Source organism: Lithobates pipiens, unplaced genomic scaffold, assembly GCF_037356315.1.
Source record: "Lithobates pipiens isolate NorthernLeopardFrog02 unplaced genomic scaffold, aLitPip1_a1.2 Scaffold_16, whole genome shotgun sequence".
NCBI classification, from domain to species: Eukaryota; Metazoa; Chordata; class Amphibia; order Anura; family Ranidae; genus Lithobates; species Lithobates pipiens.
This window is the reverse complement of record NW_027507748.1, coordinates 118939535-118958164: the sequence shown is the minus strand read 5'-3', so window position 1 is coordinate 118958164 and position 18630 is coordinate 118939535. Positions and strand designations below refer to the sequence as shown.

At 42.6% G+C, this 18630-nt stretch overlaps 1 protein-coding gene across 3 annotated transcripts in view; it reads left to right on the top strand.

Moving 5' to 3' along the window:
- TP53I13 (tumor protein p53 inducible protein 13) overlaps nucleotides 1-18630 on the top strand; it is a 92666-nt gene that overhangs the window by 46961 nt on the left and 27075 nt on the right. For 2 of the 3 annotated variants that reach the window (XM_077480359.1, XM_077480358.1), the window contains 2 exons: nucleotides 400-478; nucleotides 14204-14332. In XM_077480359.1, coding sequence (XP_077336485.1) covers nucleotides 400-478; nucleotides 14204-14332 — 208 coding nt within the window. Of the gene's footprint in view, nucleotides 1-399; nucleotides 479-1398; nucleotides 1595-14203; nucleotides 14333-18630 lie in introns of those variants that run through there. The other variant, XM_077480360.1, reaches the window with a different exon arrangement.

Sequence of the window (18630 nt, the reverse complement as noted above, 5' to 3'; positions counted from 1 at the left end):
TTTTGTTGATGCACCGTGCTTTGCCAAAGTAATTGTTGTCTAGTAATCGTTTAATTCTACTTAAAAGAAAATTTAAAATGTGTTGGACATTTACAGACTGGATATGAAGAGTGATTTAAGACCAATGTTGCTTTGCTGTTTTTTTTAAATTCTTAATCTTCATTAAAATCTGTATTAATGATTGTTTTTAAATGAGTTACTGCACAATACCTTACTGAATATATTTGTTTCTTTGCCCTCCTGTAATTCTCAGTTTTTCATTTTCTATAATCTTTCACCCCCTTCCCCTCTCTTTTTTGCTCTGATTTTTATGCAAGTGAAAACAGTGTTTGTCCTGTTTTTTATTATAAGTATGAAATAAAGATTGAAGAGCAAGTCTGTATGTTTCTTTATTTGTAGTGGAGTTCATCGACCCATAGAAGCGAAGTATGGTGAATACATCTACTGCCCGCCTCAGAGATGGGTACATAATCTGCAGGTCAGTGTTTTTGGTAGACCGCATGATTTATGAGAGCATCAAATTAGATTATTTTCATAGAGAACCTGAGTGGGATGAATCTGGATGCTATGGGCTTTTTTTTCTTTCTCGCAACACCCAGCTTTATAACCAGCCTAAGCTTATATGTGTGTGGGGTGTGGTTTTTTTTTTTTTTTTTTTTTTTTTTTATATATTCGGTTAGCCATAAAAAGTAGCTCAAAGCAGTTCTAAGACCCCTTTCACACTGGGGCATTTTTCAGGCGCTTTAGCATTAAAAAAAGCGCCTGTAAAGCGCTTGAAAGAAGCTGCAACTGCAAACCCAATGTAAAAGCCCGAGTGCTTTCACACTAGGATCCCTTTCACACTGGAGCGTTTTTCAGGCGCTTTAGCTTCAAAAAAAGCGCCTGAAAGAAGCCGCAACTGCAATCCCAATGTAAAAGCCTGAGTGCTTTCACACCGAGGTGCTGCGCTGGCAGGGCGTCAAAAAAAGTCCTGCAAGCAGCTTATTTTGCATCGCTTTTGGAGCGGTGAATACAATGCTCCTAAAGCGCCCCCTTCCATTGAAATCAATGGGAAGCGCCTGTAAAACGCCTGAAAAGCACTATTGGCAGCAGCATTTTGTGGGCACTATTAACCCTTTATTTGGCCACTAGCAGGGGTTAAAAGCGCCCCAATAACGCTCGAAAAACGCTGGTAAAACGCTGCTAGTTTAAGCGGCGCTTTACGAGCATTTTTCGGGTGCTGACATTGTGAAAGGGCTCTTAAAGCACTTGGGCTTTCACATTGGGACTGCAGATGAGGCTTCTTAAAAGCGCTTTACAGGCGCTTTTTTTTTTTTTTTTTTTTTTTTTTAACGCTAAAGCGCCTGAAAAACGCCCAGTGTGAAAGGGGTCTTAAGGTTGAAGGTTCTCTGCATTAAGGTACAAAAATCCTTCTGAGTGATGACCTTCTTTTATACCTACCTGAGCCGATCTCGATCCAGCGATGTGCCCGAAAGCAGATCTCTCTTTGCGTTCTCTCTTTGCGTTCTCTCTCATAGGCTCAGAGACATGGCTCTTGATGCTGTCAGTTACAGCGAGTGAGAAGGGGCAGGGCCAGGCCACACACCGAGCACAGGTTGGGACCAAACCCCATTTACCTGCATGTCTGTGTTCCTAAACGTGTTGATGGATATAAGGTCCAGTTTTGCTATCCTGTGACATAAAATAAACATTATGCAGGATATACATACATACATACATACATACATACATACAGGCAAAAAAGTATTTAGTCAGCCATCAACTGTGCAAGTTCTCCTACTTAAAAAAGATGAGAGAGGCCTGTAATTGTCATCATAGGTATACCTCAACTATGAAAGACAAAATGTGGAAACAAATCCAGTCAATTTTGTCTGATTTTTGAAAGAATTTATTTGCAAATTTTATGGTGGAAAATAAGTATTTTGTCAATATCAAAAGTTCGTCTCAATACTTTGTTATATATCCTTTGTTGGCAATGACAGAGGTCAAACGTTTTCTGTAAGTCTTCACAATGTTGTCGCACACTGTTGCTGGTATGTTGGCCCATTCCTCCATGCAGATCTCCTCTAAAGCAGTGATGTTTTGGGGCTGTCGCTGGGCAACACAGACTTTCAACTCCCTCCAAAGGTTTTCTATGGGTTGAGATCTGGACACTAGTTAGGCCACTCTAGGACCTTGAAATTCTTCTTACGAAGCCACTCCTTCGTTGCCCAGGTGGAGTGTTTAGGGATCATTGTCATGCTGAAAGACCCAGCCACGTTTAATCTTCAATGCCTTTGCTGATGGGAGGAAGTTTGCACTCAAAATCTCACGATACATGGCCCCATTCATTCTTTCATGTATACGGATCAGTCGTCCTGTTCCCTTTGCAGAGAAACAGACCCAAAGCATGATGTTGCCGCCTCCATGCTTCACAGTAGGTATGGTGTTCTTTGGTTGCAACTCGGCATTCTCTCTCCCCCAAACACGAGTTGTGTTTCTACCAAACAGTTCTACTTTGGTTTCATCTGACCATATGACATTCTCCCAATCCTCTTCTGGATCATCCAAATGCTCTCTAGCAAATCACAGACGGGCCTGGACATGTACTGGCTTAAGCAGGGGGACACGTCTGGCACTGCAGGATCTGAGTCCCTGCCTGCCTGCATAGTGTGTTACTGATGGTAGCCTTTGTTACATTGGTCCCGGCTCTCTGCAGGTCATTTACTAGGTTCCCCCATGTGGTTCTGGGATTTTTGCTCACCGTTCTTATGATCATTTTGACCCCACTGGTGAGATCTTGCGTGGAGCCCCAGATCGAGGGAGATTATCAGTGGTCTTGTATGTCTTTAATTTTCTAATTATTGCTCCCACAGTGATTTCTTCACACCAAGCTGCTTGTCTATTGCAGATTCAGTCTTGCCAGCCCGGTGCAGGTCTACAATTTTTTTTGTTTCTGGTGTCCTTCAACAGCTCTTTGGTCTTCACCATAGTGAAGTTTGGCATGTGACTGAGGTTGTGGACAGGTGTCTTTTATACTAATAACAAGTTCAAACAGGTGCCATTAATACAAGTAATGAGTGGAGGACAGAGGAGCCTCTTAAAGAAGAAGATACGGTACTTTGAGAGCCAGAAATCTTGCTTGTTTGTAGGTGACCAAATACTTATTTTCCACCATAATTTGCAAATAAATTCTTTCAAAAATCGGACAATGTGATTGTCTGGATTTGTTTCCACATTTTGTCTCTCATAGTTGAGGTATACCTATGATGATTACAGGCCTCTCATCTTTTTAAGTGGGAGAACTTTCACTTCACAATTGGTGGCTGACTAAATACTTTTTTGCCCCACTGTGTGTGTGAAAAACAAAAAAAAACTAATAAATATATATATATATACACACACACACACACACACACACACCCCCACGTTTTTGTGCCTAATAGACTTTATTAAATCATTTCATGTGACAGCGCTGAACAAATTACACTTTGCTACAATGTAAAGTATTGAGTGTACAGCTTGTATAACTGTATACATTTTTTGGCTTCTCAAAATAACTCAACACAGTAATGTCTAAACCGCTGGCAACAAAACTGAGTACACCCCTTAGTGGAAATGTCCAAACTGGGCCCAAAGTGTCAATATTTTGTGTGGCCACCATTATTTTTCAGCACTGCCTTAACCCTCTTGGGCATGGAGTTCACCAGATCTTTACAGGTTGTCACTGGAGTCCTCTTCCACTCCTCTGACGACATCACGGAGCTGGTGGATGTTGGAGACCTTTTTTCTCCTCCACTTTCTGTTTGAAGATGCTCAAAAGGGTTTAGGTCTGGAGACTTTCTTTGCCAGTCCATCACCTTTTACCGTCAGCTTCTTTATCAAGGCAGTGGTCTTCTTGGAGGTGTGTTGTAATACTGCCCTGCGGCCCAGTCTCTGAAGGGAGGTGATCTTGCTCTGCTTCAGTATGTCACAGTACATGTTAGCATTCATGGTTCCCTCAATGAACTGCTCCCCAGTGTCGGCAGCACTCATGCAGCCCCAGACCATGACACTCCCACCACCATGCTTCACTGTAGGCAAGATATATTTGTCATATGTACTCCTCACCTGGTTGCCACCACACATGGCTTGACAACATCTGAACCAAATAAGTTTATCTGTGGTCTCGTCAGACCACAGGACATGGTTCCAGTAATCCATGTTCTTAGTCTGCTTGTCTTCAGCAAACTGTTTGCAGGCTTTCTTGTGCATTATCTTTAGACGAGGCCTCCTTCTGGGGTGACAGTCATGCAGACCAATTTATTTAAAATTTTCTTTCAAGAAATCTTTATTCAGAGACAATATATACATACAGAATATCAGGCAGTTGACACCTTAGATACAAAAAAAATTACATAATGTGGGCATGAAAAGTATATTGAGTGGAATATTTCACAACCCCATCGTATGACTCACAGAACCGAGTCTGTACCCCCACCCTCAAGTCCGTCCCCAACTATCTCTCAATCTATCTCTTCCAGCCTTTACTTTGCACCTCATCTGTCAATGTCTCCTTTTTGAGTCAACCCACTTAAAGCAAACCTTTCTAAATTTCTTAGGGGCTCCCCTGGCCTCGTACATCATGCGGTAAAAAAGGATGTCGGCATGCACAACTTTCAACCACATGCCTAACGTCAGTCGTTCCCTGTGGATCCATCTCATAGCTATAATTTTCCTAACTCCAAAGTACAGCATTCTGAGGAAGAGCTTTAGTGTGCTCATTCACCTTGGTCAAAAATTCGAAGAGATGCCTCAAGGAAGAACATATATTGGGAAGGTCAAAGTTGTCTGCAATAAATTCAGTCACCATAGACCACAGTGGTCTCACCTTGGCACTTTCCCACACCATATGAGCAAAAGAGCCATCTGCCCCCAAACATTTATAGCAAGTAGCGGAGTCTCTCCTGTGCCTACGGAATAGTCTGACCGGTGTATAATACATCTGATGGAGGTATCGTCGCTGTATCATCCTGTTGAAGAGATGACAGAGCCCAGATAAGTATTCAATGCCTCCTGCCACAGCTCCTCTGACAATTCCGGTATAAACATTTTCCCATGAGACCTGGCCCTCGCTATCAACCCGGAGTCCCCTGAGCCCACCTCCCTATATTATTTGGAAATTCTTTTGACCGGGTCAGGTTCCCCCAGGGCCCTTTCCAGTTAGGTATTCTGTACCTGTTCTTCCCCTATACTAAACTGTGCCACCGCCGCATGCCGCAGCTGAGTGTATCGAAAATGCCAGGTTCTGGGTATCCCAAACAGTTCCCTCAGCTGAGCAAAGATACACAGCATCCCTTCCTGAAATATGTGGTGAAGATACTTAACCCCATATTTAGTCCATACTCTCCCATCCTCCAGTTTTGAAAATTCCTTGTGGGTTTCATTATACCACAGAGGGTTATTAGGTGATTTCCATAGGGATACATCTTTCTTTTGGTGGGCGCAGATATTAAATATCCATCCAGGCAGAGCCATCACCGAGTCCACACTTCTACTCGGCACTCCCTTCCTATATACCATTTTCAGAAGAGTCTCCTGTGAAGTGGCCATCACAGATTCCAGCAACATAGTAGCATTAGGGATCTGAGGAAAATATCTCCAATGCAGGTAGGACAGCTGTGGTGTAATAGGCTTGTAAGTCGGGAAGGCCCAGTCCCCCTATTGTAACAGGCAAATTCAGTACGGCCATGGACACCCTGGGGGCTTGAGATCCCCACAAAAATCCCACAACAGAGTCTATGTTCCCGAAGACCTGCTTCAACATATAGACAGGTGAGATTTGTACATTCCCTCAAAAACTTAGGGAGAAAAATTATTTTACATTTAATTGTACCAATCACTGTAAGTGGTAGCTTCTGTCATCTTTGCACCTTCTCCCGAAGAGCTCTTATACTCATGTCAAATTTGGCTCCAAAAACCTAGAGATGGGGAGCTGTATCTGAATCCCTAGATATTTAAAGGATCCCGACAGCGGAATGGGGCAGTCAGTAGAGGCGAGACAACTTGGCCCAGTTAATCCTGAAGCCAGAGAAATCCCCAAATTCCTGAATCGACCCAAAGGCCGCTGAAAGCCAGGGGCCCGGATCCTGCAAATATAGCAGCATGTTATCTGCATACAATGACACGCGTTCCTCCAGCTGCCCCAACCGGAGGCCAGAGAAAGCATCGCTAGATCTCAACTTAGTTGCTAGGGGTTCTATGGTCAGGGCAAACTGGAGTGGAGACAATGGGCACCCCTGGCTAGTCCAATGAAATATAGAGTAAGGCTCCGAGATGATACCGTTAACCTATACTCTAACCAATGGTTCGGTGTATAGAAGTTTTGCCCAGGAGATGAAAACTGGGCCAAACCCATAGGATTCCAGAAGCAGAAACCGCTTGTTCTGTCTGATCTGCATTCACAAGCTTTATTATTACCGTCTGTAACCTCCCCGCTATAATTTTGGCTAGTATTTGTGTGACTCCTACCATCCGATCTCGCTGATAAATGTGGACACAAAACCTAGGGTGCTCCAACCCCCTCCATATTTTGGGGTCAGGACCACCAGGGCCTCTCTCTGGAAAGTGGCAGTTTACCGTCCAACCTGGCCACTTCAAACACTTGCAACAGTCTGGGTGCCAAACTATCATAAGTGTCGTGCCACTCTGAAGGGAGACCAGGAGATTTCTGGGGAGCAAAAGAGGAGATTGCCGTCATCTCCTCCATAGTAAAATCTTTTTCCAGAATGGTGCTGTCTTCGCTAGTCATTACTGGCAGATCAATATTTGATAACTAGGTCTCCAATGCCCCCCCCCCCCCTCAGAGGTGCACGATGCATACAATTCCCTGTGCAGCCGTGCCTATCACATACGAGATGCATCTCATATCTTTATCCTCTATCCTTTATATCTCCTCTCCGATTGGGCCAAATATGCACCGCCTTTTGAGCAAGTCTGAGTTTAGTGGGCTGATCTGTCGGGGGGCACGGTATTCCCTAGTTTTCCCCTACAAGTCCAGCAATCCCTCCCTGGCCGGGGTCCTAACATATTCTGCCTCCGCCAGTGACACCTTATAGTGATCTATAAGCTTATTCTGGCAGCCCTGTATAGCAGACATGATCTGTGTAATGGATGGCTCATCCACCCCATCCTTCTCCCAGCCTGATCTCCTGGTATGCTGCTCCAGCCTGTCCAAAGATCTCCCCCTCCACTTTAACTGTGCCCTCTGGGGTCTAGGTCTCGCCTGATCACTTGCAGGGAGATGCAGGCTGTTCTGAGGCTGCGTTGCTCAACAGCAGGGGCCATTCCTTCACATCCCTCTTGGCCACTGTGCTGCAGCTGAGTGTCGGGGTCTTGGCAATCTTCTTTTCTTTATTGTATATCACTGGACACAGAGCCCAGCACTTAATGGGTTATGGGCCATCTTCAGGTGTTGACACTGGTATACCCAATCAAGGAAGTTCACTCCCTATATAACCCCATCAGTTTTTTTCGCCAGTGTCTAAGGTGTTGGTCACGAGTGAAGATGTGCTCTGAGGAGCTCCAGGAGGGATCCATGCTGGATTTAAATAACCTCCCCAGCTGGATCCATCCAGGCCACAGGATGGTACCTGGGCCTTGAGGGCTGGGCTGGACGTTTTGGTCTTGCTACATTACCTAAAGTTGTTCCTGAGGGTTCTATACAGGTCCAAAGGAGTGGAACCCCTATAATAAAGGACCCGGACTTTGAAGGTTACTAACACTGCCGCTGTGATGGGTGAAGTTTGGATCTGTCTGTTTCAGCAGATCCTGCAGTGAGGAAAAGGTAAGGAAGAAGTTTAGAAACGGCAAAGTCCACGTATGCCTCTTCCTTTTTTTTTTTTTTTTTTTTTTTCAATATGAAAACATTGTAATGCCTTAAAATCTCCTAGAGGGAGTAAAGATACACATACCTTATTACGTTTCTCAGCAGCTCTGTCCAGCTACAACAGCTTGTGTGGTCCCAGTTACACGAAGGTCTTGGGTTCCTTAAAACCTTCACTGCCTTTTTTATGCATTTCCTGTACATGTAAAGATCAGACCCATTCTAGATCTAAAAGAATCTAAATCCAGTTCCTAAAGATCCCTTCCTTTCTATGGAGTCGATCAGGTCAGTCGTTTCTATCCTACATGGAGGAAAGCTTCTGGCGTCTATCGACATCAGGGATGCATATCTGCATGTCCATATATTTCCCGCTCACCAAAGGTTTCTGCAGTCCGAAGTAGAACAGCAGAATTCCCGTTTGTAGCCTTTCCCTTCGGGCCAGCTACAGCACCCCGAGTGTTAACAAAAGTGCTAGCCCCGCCTCTAACCAGGGTAAGGGTACAAGGCATAAACAGTCTTGGCATACCTAGATGATCTATTGCTAATAGACCAATCAGTGTTCGGAGTAAAGTGTACGCATTGCAACCAGTTACCTGGAAAAGTCTGCGTTGCATTCTCAACCTAGAGAAGTCTCCCTTAAAATGGCTAAAAAAAGCTGGAGTATTTGGGTCTGATCATAGATACAGCCCAGAAAAGGGTGTTCTTGCCCAGGCAAAAAACAACTCCATAAGAGAGTTGGTGCCGAGGGTCAGGTCAAAAGGAAATCCCTCCAATTGGCCTTTGCATGAGGTTTTTAGGAAAGATGGTGGCTTCATTCAAAGCAGTTCCCTATGCCCAGTTCCATTCGAGACTGTTGCAAAACAGTATTCTATCTGCTTGGAACTAAACAATCCAAGCTTTGGACTTGCCAATGCGGCTGTCCCCAACGATGTCCAAAACCTCAGCTAAAGATTCTGCAAAAGGGAAAATCCTTCAGTCCAGTTATCTGGAAAGTGGTAATGACAGACTCCAGCCTTTCAGGATGGGGAGCAGTACTAGAGAAGACAACTGTCCAAAGACAGTGTTCAAGAACCGAAAGAGCCTTGCCCATCAACATCCTAGAGATTCGGGAAGTGCGCCTGGCTCTGAAAGCCTGGACTTCTAGGTTAGGCTATGTCTTATATCAATCACCAAGGGGGCACCAGGAGTCTCTCAGTGCAGAGAGGGGTGAACCATATTCTATTGGCAGTCTTCATGCCGGCAATAGAGAATTGGTAGGCGGACTACTACGTCAGCAGATAATTCCCAGGGGAATGGTTTCTTCACCCCGACATATTTTCGGGCTGTTTGTCAAAGATGGGGGACGTTGATCTCCTAGCGTCCAGTTCAACATAAAATTAGTCAACTTTGTCCAGAACAAAGGATACATTTGCATGCAGAACAGATCCATTGGTGATACCGTAGGATCAGTTCTCACTTACCTATGCATTTCCCCCTATTCATTTGCTGCCGCAACGTCTTCTTTTCAGGATCAAGCTGGAAAGAAAACCGGTAATTCTGGCAGCACCATCGTGGCCCAGAAGGTCATGGTATGCAGAAATATTAAAGATGGCAGTGGAGGATCCATGGTCCACTAAGGCCAGACCTGCTCTCACTAAGGCCAGACCTGCTCTCACAGGGGCTGATATTCCATCCTATTTTACGAACGCTAAATTTAACGGCCTGGCTATTGAAATCCACATTCTGAAGGAACGTGGGCTTTCCGGGTCAGTTATCAGTACTTAAATTAATGCAAGGAAACCAGCTTCCAAAACCTATATATTATAGAGTCTGGAAGGCTTATGTTTCCTGGTGTGACTCCAAGGGTTGGCACCCTCGGAGATATATCAAGGCAGAATTCTTGCCTTTTCTACAATTAGGCGTTGAGATGAAGTTGGTCTTGAGTACTATTAAGCCTTGTCGATTTTATTTTAAAGATCACTTGCTACGCATTCTTTAGTCCGTGGTTTAATGCAAGGGGTGATGAGGATTAATCCGCCAGTTAAATCACCTTTAAGCCCTTGAACTTTGTTTTGTCAGTGTTACAAAAACGGCCATTTGAACCGATACAGCATATTCCCTTTGTCCTTCTGACAAGGAAGCTTGTAGTTTTGGTTGTTCTATCCTCAGCAAGGAGGGTTTCGGAATTGGCTGCTCTTTCTTGTAAAGAGCCATATTTGATTATTCATGAGGACAAAGTGGTGTTGCGCCCTCGTCCAGACTTTTTACCAAAAGTCGTTTCAGATTTTCACCTGAACCAAGATATTGCCCTGCCATCCCTTTTTTTTCCAAAACCATGTTCCAGGGAAGAGAAGTCACTACATTGTCTTGATGTGGTGAGAGCAGTGAAAACCTATTTAAAGGCAACTGCTCAGATTCTTAAGACTGATGTCTTATTTATTCTGCCAGAAGGTCCTAAGAAAGGACAGGCAGTGCCGAAATCCACTGTTGCTAAGTGGACTTGGCAAGTTATAATTCAAACTTATAATTTAAGGGGTATGTTTCCTACTTTTCAAGTTAAGGCGCACTCTACCAGGGTGGTTAGTACTTCTTGGGCAGTGCATCACCAGGCCTCCATGGCTCAGCTCTGTAAGACCGCAACTTGTTCTTCAGTGCATACATTCATAAAATGTTATCAGGTGGATGTAAGGAGCAATGAGTATATGGCCTTCGGGCGCATCACTACAGTATAAGTCCTCAAGTCTGGGGGTGGTACCCTGCGGGTTGTCTCTCCCTCCCCTCAAGTAGCATTGCTATGGGATGTCCCATTAAGTAATTAAGCTCTGTGTCCCAAGATGTACGACAAAGAAAATAGGATTTGTATAACAGCTTGCCTGTAAAATCCTTTTCTTGGAGTACATCATGGGACACAGAGGTCCCTCGCCTCTTTCTGAGGTTTAAGTACATTGCTTTGCTACAAAAACTGATGTGTTCCTGGAAGGAGGAGGGGTTATATAGGGAGTGAACATCCATCCTGGATTGAGTATACCAGTGTCAACACCTGAAGGTGGCCCATAACCCATTAGGTAATTACTTGGGCTCCGTGTCCCATGATGTACTCAAAGCTAAAGGATTTTACAGGTAAGCTGTTATAAAATCCTATTATTGTTGCCAGCGGTTTAGACATTAATGGCTGTGTGTTTAGTTATTTTGAGGGGACAGCAAATTTACAGTTATACAAGCTGTACACTCACTGCTTTACATTGTAGCAGTGTTCTTTCTTCAGTGTTGTCACATGCAAAGATATAATAAAATAGTTCCAAAAATGATTGTGTGTGTGTGTATATATATATTGTAGTTATAGTGCACATACATTATTTTTTTTTTTTTTTTTATCTATCTCTACACACCCTTGTTTAAAATGTCACGTTTCTGTGATGTAAATATTTTCTGAACTTAACGTGACCTATAAAATGTACAACTCAGTACAGAACTGAAATCTTTTAGGTGGAGGAAAGTAAAACTAAAATATTGTTTGCATAAATGTACACACTCTTAAACTAATACTTTGTTGAAGCACCTTTTGATTTTATTACAGCACTCAGTCTTTTTGGGTACGAGTCTATCACCATGGCACATCTTGACTTGGCAATATTTGCCCACTCTTCTTTGCAAAAAAAACACTCAGATCTGTCAGATTGTGACAGCATCTCCTGTGCACAGCCCTCTTCAGATCACCCCAAAGATTTTCAATGGGTCTCAGGTCTGGGCTCTGGCTGGGCCATTGCAAATCTTCAATCTTCTTCTGGTGAAGCCATTCCTTTGTTGATTTGGATGTATGCTTTGGGTCATTGTCATGCTGAAAGTTGAAGTTCCTTTTCATGTTCAGCTTTCTAGCAAAAGCCCGAAGGTTTTGTGTCAATATTGACTGGCATTTGGAACTGTTCATAACTCCCTCTACCTTGACCAAGACCCCTTTTCCAGCTGAAGAAAAACAGTCCCAAAGCACGATGCAGCCACCACAAAGCTTCATGTTGGGTATGGTGTTCTTTTGGTGATGTGCAGTGTTGTTTTTGCGCCAAACATATCTTTTGGCTTTATGGGCAAAAAGTTCAACCTTGGTTTCATCAGACCATGACACATTTCCCACATGCCACATTCCGGGCTTGGATGTTCTTCGTAAGACAAGGCTTCCGTCTTGCCACTCTACCCCATAGCCCAGACATATGAAGAATACGGGAGGTCGTTACATGTAAGAAACTATTGGGCATCTAAACAACCACAACATGCATGTATATACAATGTAATATTGTCATAAAAGCACACACACACACACACACACACGACTTGTGTCTTTTTTTTTTTTTTTTTTTCAACCTTACCGACTATGTAACTATGTACCACAGAGCCAGTACTTGCCAAATATTCCTGCGGCTCCTTTAATGTTGCTGTAGGCCTTTTGTCAGCCTCCCTGGATAGTTTTCTTCCTGTCTTTTCATCAGTTTTGGAGGGACGTCCAGTTCACTGTTGTGCCATATTTTCTCCACTTGATGACTGTCTTCACAGCATTCCATGGTATATCTAATGCCTTGAAAATTCTTTTGTACCCTCTTGACTGATACATTTAAACAATGAGATCCCTCTGACGCTTTGGAAGCTCTCTGCGGTCCATGACTTTTGCTGTAGGATGTGACTAGGAAAATGTCAGGATAGACCTACTAGAACAGGTGAACTTTTATTTGGGGTTAATCAGAGGCACTTTGAATTATGGTAGGTGTTTACTGACACCTATTTAAGATTTTGATGTGATTGCTTAATTCTGAACAAAGCTACATCCCCAGTTATAAGAGGGTGTTTACCACATTGCAGTTGTACAGTTGTACAGTTTATAGGTCACATTAACCATTTCCGGACCAGCTCGGCTGGGCAAATCAACATTGCCTTATGTTGCTTTTTCTTTGGCCACTAGGGGCATGCGTGCCTGGAGCTGATGCGTGTGCCCGGCAGGCGCGATGACCACTGGGCACCCGCGGTCGCTCGTGACAGAGCGAAAACCGGGATCTGTGTGTAAACCTTCTCCTAGACAGTCCCATCCCCCCACAGTTAGAACACAGTGAGGGAACACGGTTAACCCTTTGATTGCCCCCTAGTGTTAACCCCTTCCCTACCAGTGACATTCATACAGTAATCGGTGCATTTTTATATCACTGATCGCTGTATAATTGTCAATGGTCAAAAAAATGTCAAGTGTCCAGTTTGTCCACCATTACTAGCAAAAATGCCATAAATCTATCCCCTATTTTGTAGACTCTATAAATTTTAGTAAAAAACATAAATAAAAAATATGTAGAATACATATCGGCCTAAACTGAGGACATTTTTTTTTTTTTTTAAATGTGGGATATTATAGCAAAAAGTAAAAGATATATTGTGGCGTTTTTTTTTTTTTTTTTTTTTTTCTCTTTTCAAAATTGTCACTCTTCTTTTGTTTATAGCGCGGAAATAACGGCAGGGGTGCAAAAAAAGAAAGAAAGCTCTATTTGTAGGAAAGAAAGGACATCAATTTTGTTTGGGTACAGCGCCGCACAACCGTGCAATTGTCAGTTAGAGACGCAGTGCCGTATCACAAAAAATGGCCTGGTTATTGAGCAGCCAAATCTTCCAGGGCTGAAGTAGTTAAAGGTGAAAAAAGTTGAAATTATTTTATTTTTCGAATATTTTTACTTCACAGAAACCTGAAATTTTAACAGGGGTATGTCGACTTTTTATATCCATTGTGTGTGTATGTTTGTGTACATGCACACTAACTATATTACCAAAAGTATTGGGACACCTGCCTTTACACGCACATGAATTTTAATGGCATCTTAGTCCGTAGTGTTCAGTATTGAGTTGTCCCACCCTTTGCAACTTATAACAGCTTTAACTCTTCTGAGAAGGCTGTCCACAAGGTTTAGGAGTGTGTCTATAGGAATGTTTGCCCATTTTTCCAGAAGCGCATTTGTGAGGTCAGGCACAGATGTGGGCAAGAAGACCTGGCTCGCAGTCTTTGCTCTAATTCGTCCCAAAGGTTGAGGGGCTGAGGTTGAGGTAAAACCTTGTGGACAGCCTTCCCAGAAGAGTTGAAACTGTTATAGCTACAAAGGGTGGGCCAACTCGATATTGAACCCTACGGACTAAGACTGGGACGCCTTTAAAATTCACGTGCGTGTAAAGGCAGGCGTCCAAATGCTTTTGGTAAGAGTGTGTGTGTGTGAGAGAGATGTATAGATATACATTTGATAAATGATCATGAAATGTAAGTAATTTTTATAGTTATTTACCTTGAAAAGAAAGGCCAATGTACTGCAGTAACCATGGCTGAAGCATCATTTAAAGTCACATGACCGGTTTGTTTCCCAGAATGCAGGTGTGGCCTTCCTCTACCATCCTTGTGTGGACCCTCAGCTGAAGGAAGTCTTATCATTTGTGGCAAGAAGCTGTGTTCCCAGACATATAATCACACCTCTTCCAAGCCTGTCTAGGGAAAGGGTAAGAGTCCTAACCATAGTAACTGCTCCAGCTTTGTTCTGCACTTGACAAGGCAATGCGTATGCTCTAGAAATCTAGTCTGTATATGCAGCATAGCATGCTTGTTTAATCCTTTGCATTGTGTAAAAACGGTTTTATCCTGTATGCATAGATCCTCCCCCTGCTGCAATGTCTAGCTTGGGAAAGTCGGCTAACACAGGCAATGGCAAACCTGCACGTGCTCAGTTATGTCTTTCATGCTGGAGAGAACGGTTACTTGTTCTCAGAGATAGCCAGGTCACATGATATTGGCATCACGCTTGTGGGCATGTATACAGGTTGAATTTAAAAACTCCACCTCCTGAACTCTTAGTACTAAAGAAACTCTGCAGTTTATCATGTAATCGTGGTATACAGATCAGAGAAAAAGGTATATAGTGGCAATATTAATGTAAAAAGATGATTTATAAGCTGTGGGAACTGTAGGGGGGGGGGGGGGGGGCAGATTAACTATTTTCATATTAGTGGGTTTAGTAACACTTTAACTTATTGTGCAAATTTTAAATGTGTGTTTTTTTTTTTTTTTTGTTTTAAGTTTTTATTTATTGCTTTTAACAAGTATTCACAAGACCCAACGGGCCACACACAAAAGTAAACTATTTTACATTACTTCAGCATTGACTCTCTCCTCCTTCCAGACCCTCACTCAAATAACACCGTAGTAATAAGGCCCCACCTGTTTTTAGTAACTGTCAATGGAATGTAATGATATGTCTGACAATTACATACATGTTAAATCTTACTACAGGTGTATTCTATTAGGTGCCACTCAATCCACTATTGTAGTTTCACTATTTATCCAACTGCCCCATACCTTGTCAAATTTCTGTGGTATGCCCCTACTAATGTATGTAGCCTTATATAAAGGTGCAGCCCTATTAACCACACCTTTCCACAATGATGTAGATGGAGGATTGGGCTTTTTCCACGATAACACTATCATTTTTCTAGCGTAGTATTTTAGAATCGTCAGCAGAGTACGAGTTACTCTCTCTTTGGGGCTAGATTATCTACCATTCCCAAAAGGAACACCTCTATCGTGGGCTGTATAGGAATGGCTGTTACTTCTGTTATGCATTCTGTGACCCCCCTTCCAAAATGTTTGAGCAACAAAAGATATGCATTAAATCGGCAGTAAGGGAAATGCACCACCAGTGTCCAGGCGACTGGGTAGGGAACATCCTAGCCAATCTAGCTGGAGTAAGATATGTACAGTGCAAGAATTTAAATTGAATTAGTTTGTCCCTAACCGAGACCAATTTAGTAAAATTAATGTCGCATATAGTCCCGGTCCATCTGTGGGAACACCTCACCCCACACCGCCCTACACTTTGCAAGGAGATCTCCTCCCTCACCAAACAGTTGTTTATATATTGTAGACAGGGCCTTGTCCAAATTGTCCTCCCTCATTAAAGATTCTAGATCACTCTATTTTAGGGTAATACTCATATCTCCAAATTGGGTTTGTATGCATGTCTGAACTGAAGAAAACGGAACAAGTGGGTGTTGGGATGATTAAACTTAGATTTCAGGGCATCAAACTGCAAAAGTTTCCCGCTACCCACTATGTCTTCCAGCGTCTTAATACCAAATTTCGTCCAGATGATTGGATCAGGGTACTCACAGAAGTGCGCTAGTTTGGGGTTCTTCCAAAGCGGTGTACGAGGAGAAATCTCAGAAGCGTTACTCATCTTGGTCACTGCTACCCATGCCCTGCAGGTTGCATGCATCGGTATTGTGAGCCTATATGGAGCTCTTGTTACCCCGATGCGGGAGATGTGTCAGCGCCTCATAAGAACCGACAATAGCCGCCTCTAATGTATTGGCAGTGTCATCCTCAGGTAGAGGGAACCACCTGTGCACGAATACTAGCTGGCCCACTACGTAATACCTGTGAAAGTCCAGGACCGCTAGTCCCCCTTGTTTCCACAGCAGTTGTAGCACCCGGAGTTTAATTTGGGGGGGGGGGTGTCGCCCCTGCCACATTAAAGACGTTATGAGTTGATCTATTTTTTTGAATATATATATCTCAGTAGCCAAACAGGGGAATTCCGGAAAAAAAAAAAAGAAAATATATATATATAATATTATAATATACCAGAGGTAAAAATTTTATTTTTCACCAAATTCACCCTACCTACGAGTGTCAAGGGTAGATTCTGCCTTGCCTGCAGTCTGGATTTTAGTTTAGTCAAAAGTGGATCGAAATTCAAGGTGATAAAGTCTGATACAGAGTTGTAAATATGTAACCCCAGATATTTGATTACTTCCACCCCCTGTAAAGGACAATCTGGGGTAATCTCACATCTAGGGGATGGCGTCCTAAGGGAGAGAATCTGGGATTTTCCTGAGTTAACGTTCAGACCCGAAAAATGAGCAAAGGAATTAATGATGTCTAAAGCTGCCGATAAGGAATTCTTGGAGTCTCGCAAAAAAAAAGAACCATATAGTCTGCATAAAATGCAGTTTTTTTGGTCAAATTACCCACCTGAATCTCCTGTACCTCAATGGCTCGCAAAGGCCGCCGAAAAGGGTTCTATCATAATAGAGAAAAGACCCGAGGATAAAGGGCATCCTTGGTGGATGCCACTATGCATTGGAAAAAATTCGGATAACATATTTAGCTTTATGGCTGCTGTGGGGGCAATAGTATAGAATGTCAATCCACTTTCTGAACTGGGGAACGAAACCGAATACCTCTAGTACCACCCTCATGTAATTCCAGTCCACGGAATCAAAGGCCTTTTCCAGATCCAGAAAGACCTACTTCCCACTGCTGGAACTATCTGGGCCCAACTGTGAAATTTAAACTTTTTTTAAAGTTTTGTGTTTTTTTTTTTTGTTTTTTTCTTTAAAAGGAAACTGTAAATCCTTTTGATCGTTGTGTAGGTGGTGATTTTTGGTATTATACCAGGACTATAAATTGCAGTGGTTATCTAAGGTCAGGGTGGAAAATGAGCAGTTAAAAGCCAAGTACTGTCCCAAAATAGGAAGGCTCATAATTACTAACTATAACCAATGCATACAAAAGATGAAAAGGGAGACTTCAGACCATGCCGCCTGGAAAATGTACAAAGTTCACATATTATGAACATGTTCAAGCATAACTGCATCTGTGATCCTTCTCTGGCCAGTCCCTGCCCTGCTAGAAAATACAAGATACTTGCATGTAGACACCATTAATCTCAAAGGTGCAAACGTATCGTGAAGGAAAATAACCAGAAATGTGCTGGTTTACCCCAATTTCAGGCAGCTGAACAGTGTGAACATGTATTGATAGAGAGATAGATCTATCTATCCGTGTGTCTATGAGATATGTGTGTGTGTGTGTGTATGTGTGTGTGTGTATATATATATATATATATATATATATATATATATATATATATATATATATATATATATATATATATATATATATATATATATATATATATATATATATATAATAATGTATGTATGTGTGTGTTTTAATAGTGTTGTTTTTTTTTATTATAAAGTCCAACACTAGATAGTCTTACCAACAGGGACAATTGCTTAGTAATATAAGTAAGGGATGGGAAGTTTAGGCACACCTTTTTATTGCTGTCCTTGCCTTCCTGTCGGTGTACAGTATTTCTCTAATCTTGTTCAGGAATTATAGTAAACAGGAATTTCCCCACAAGGACTATAGGAAGCCATAAATACCTGTTCATCTTTTTGCTTGACATGAAAAAAATATTATTTGGAGTGGAGTAAGAGCGTGCTTACTTGTGAGGCAGCTCTTGCTGCCCCTCTGAAATGCAATGTGTGACAGGTGATGCGGAGTCGCTATGCCTGATTTTAACCCTGTAAGAACTGCAATACCACTCTGCGATTGCATGTGTCTTGTTTTGCAACGATGACCCCCCTGAATGCGATCTGCTGTTTAATTTCTGCCGCAGAGCTCAGCATTGCATTCACAGCATGGGTACAGTCCTGAACAGGTGCATGTTTTGTGTTCAGGTGGACAGTCGGGGACAGTAAAACTGAGGCTCAACTGCCTAGTTTCACCACCCACATGTGTGAATGGGCCTTGCGTGTTTTTCCTGTTCTGTTTGTATTGAGTTTCAGTACCTGAACAGCCAACAAGCACTTGGCACTGGCCCCATGACTATGTCAGCAGTGCAGATAATTGTTCAGTGATTGTCTTAATACATTTACAATGCAATTAGATTTTTCTTTTTGTTTACTATGAATGTGTATGATGGTTTCCACATATAAAGTCCTTGGTAACGTGG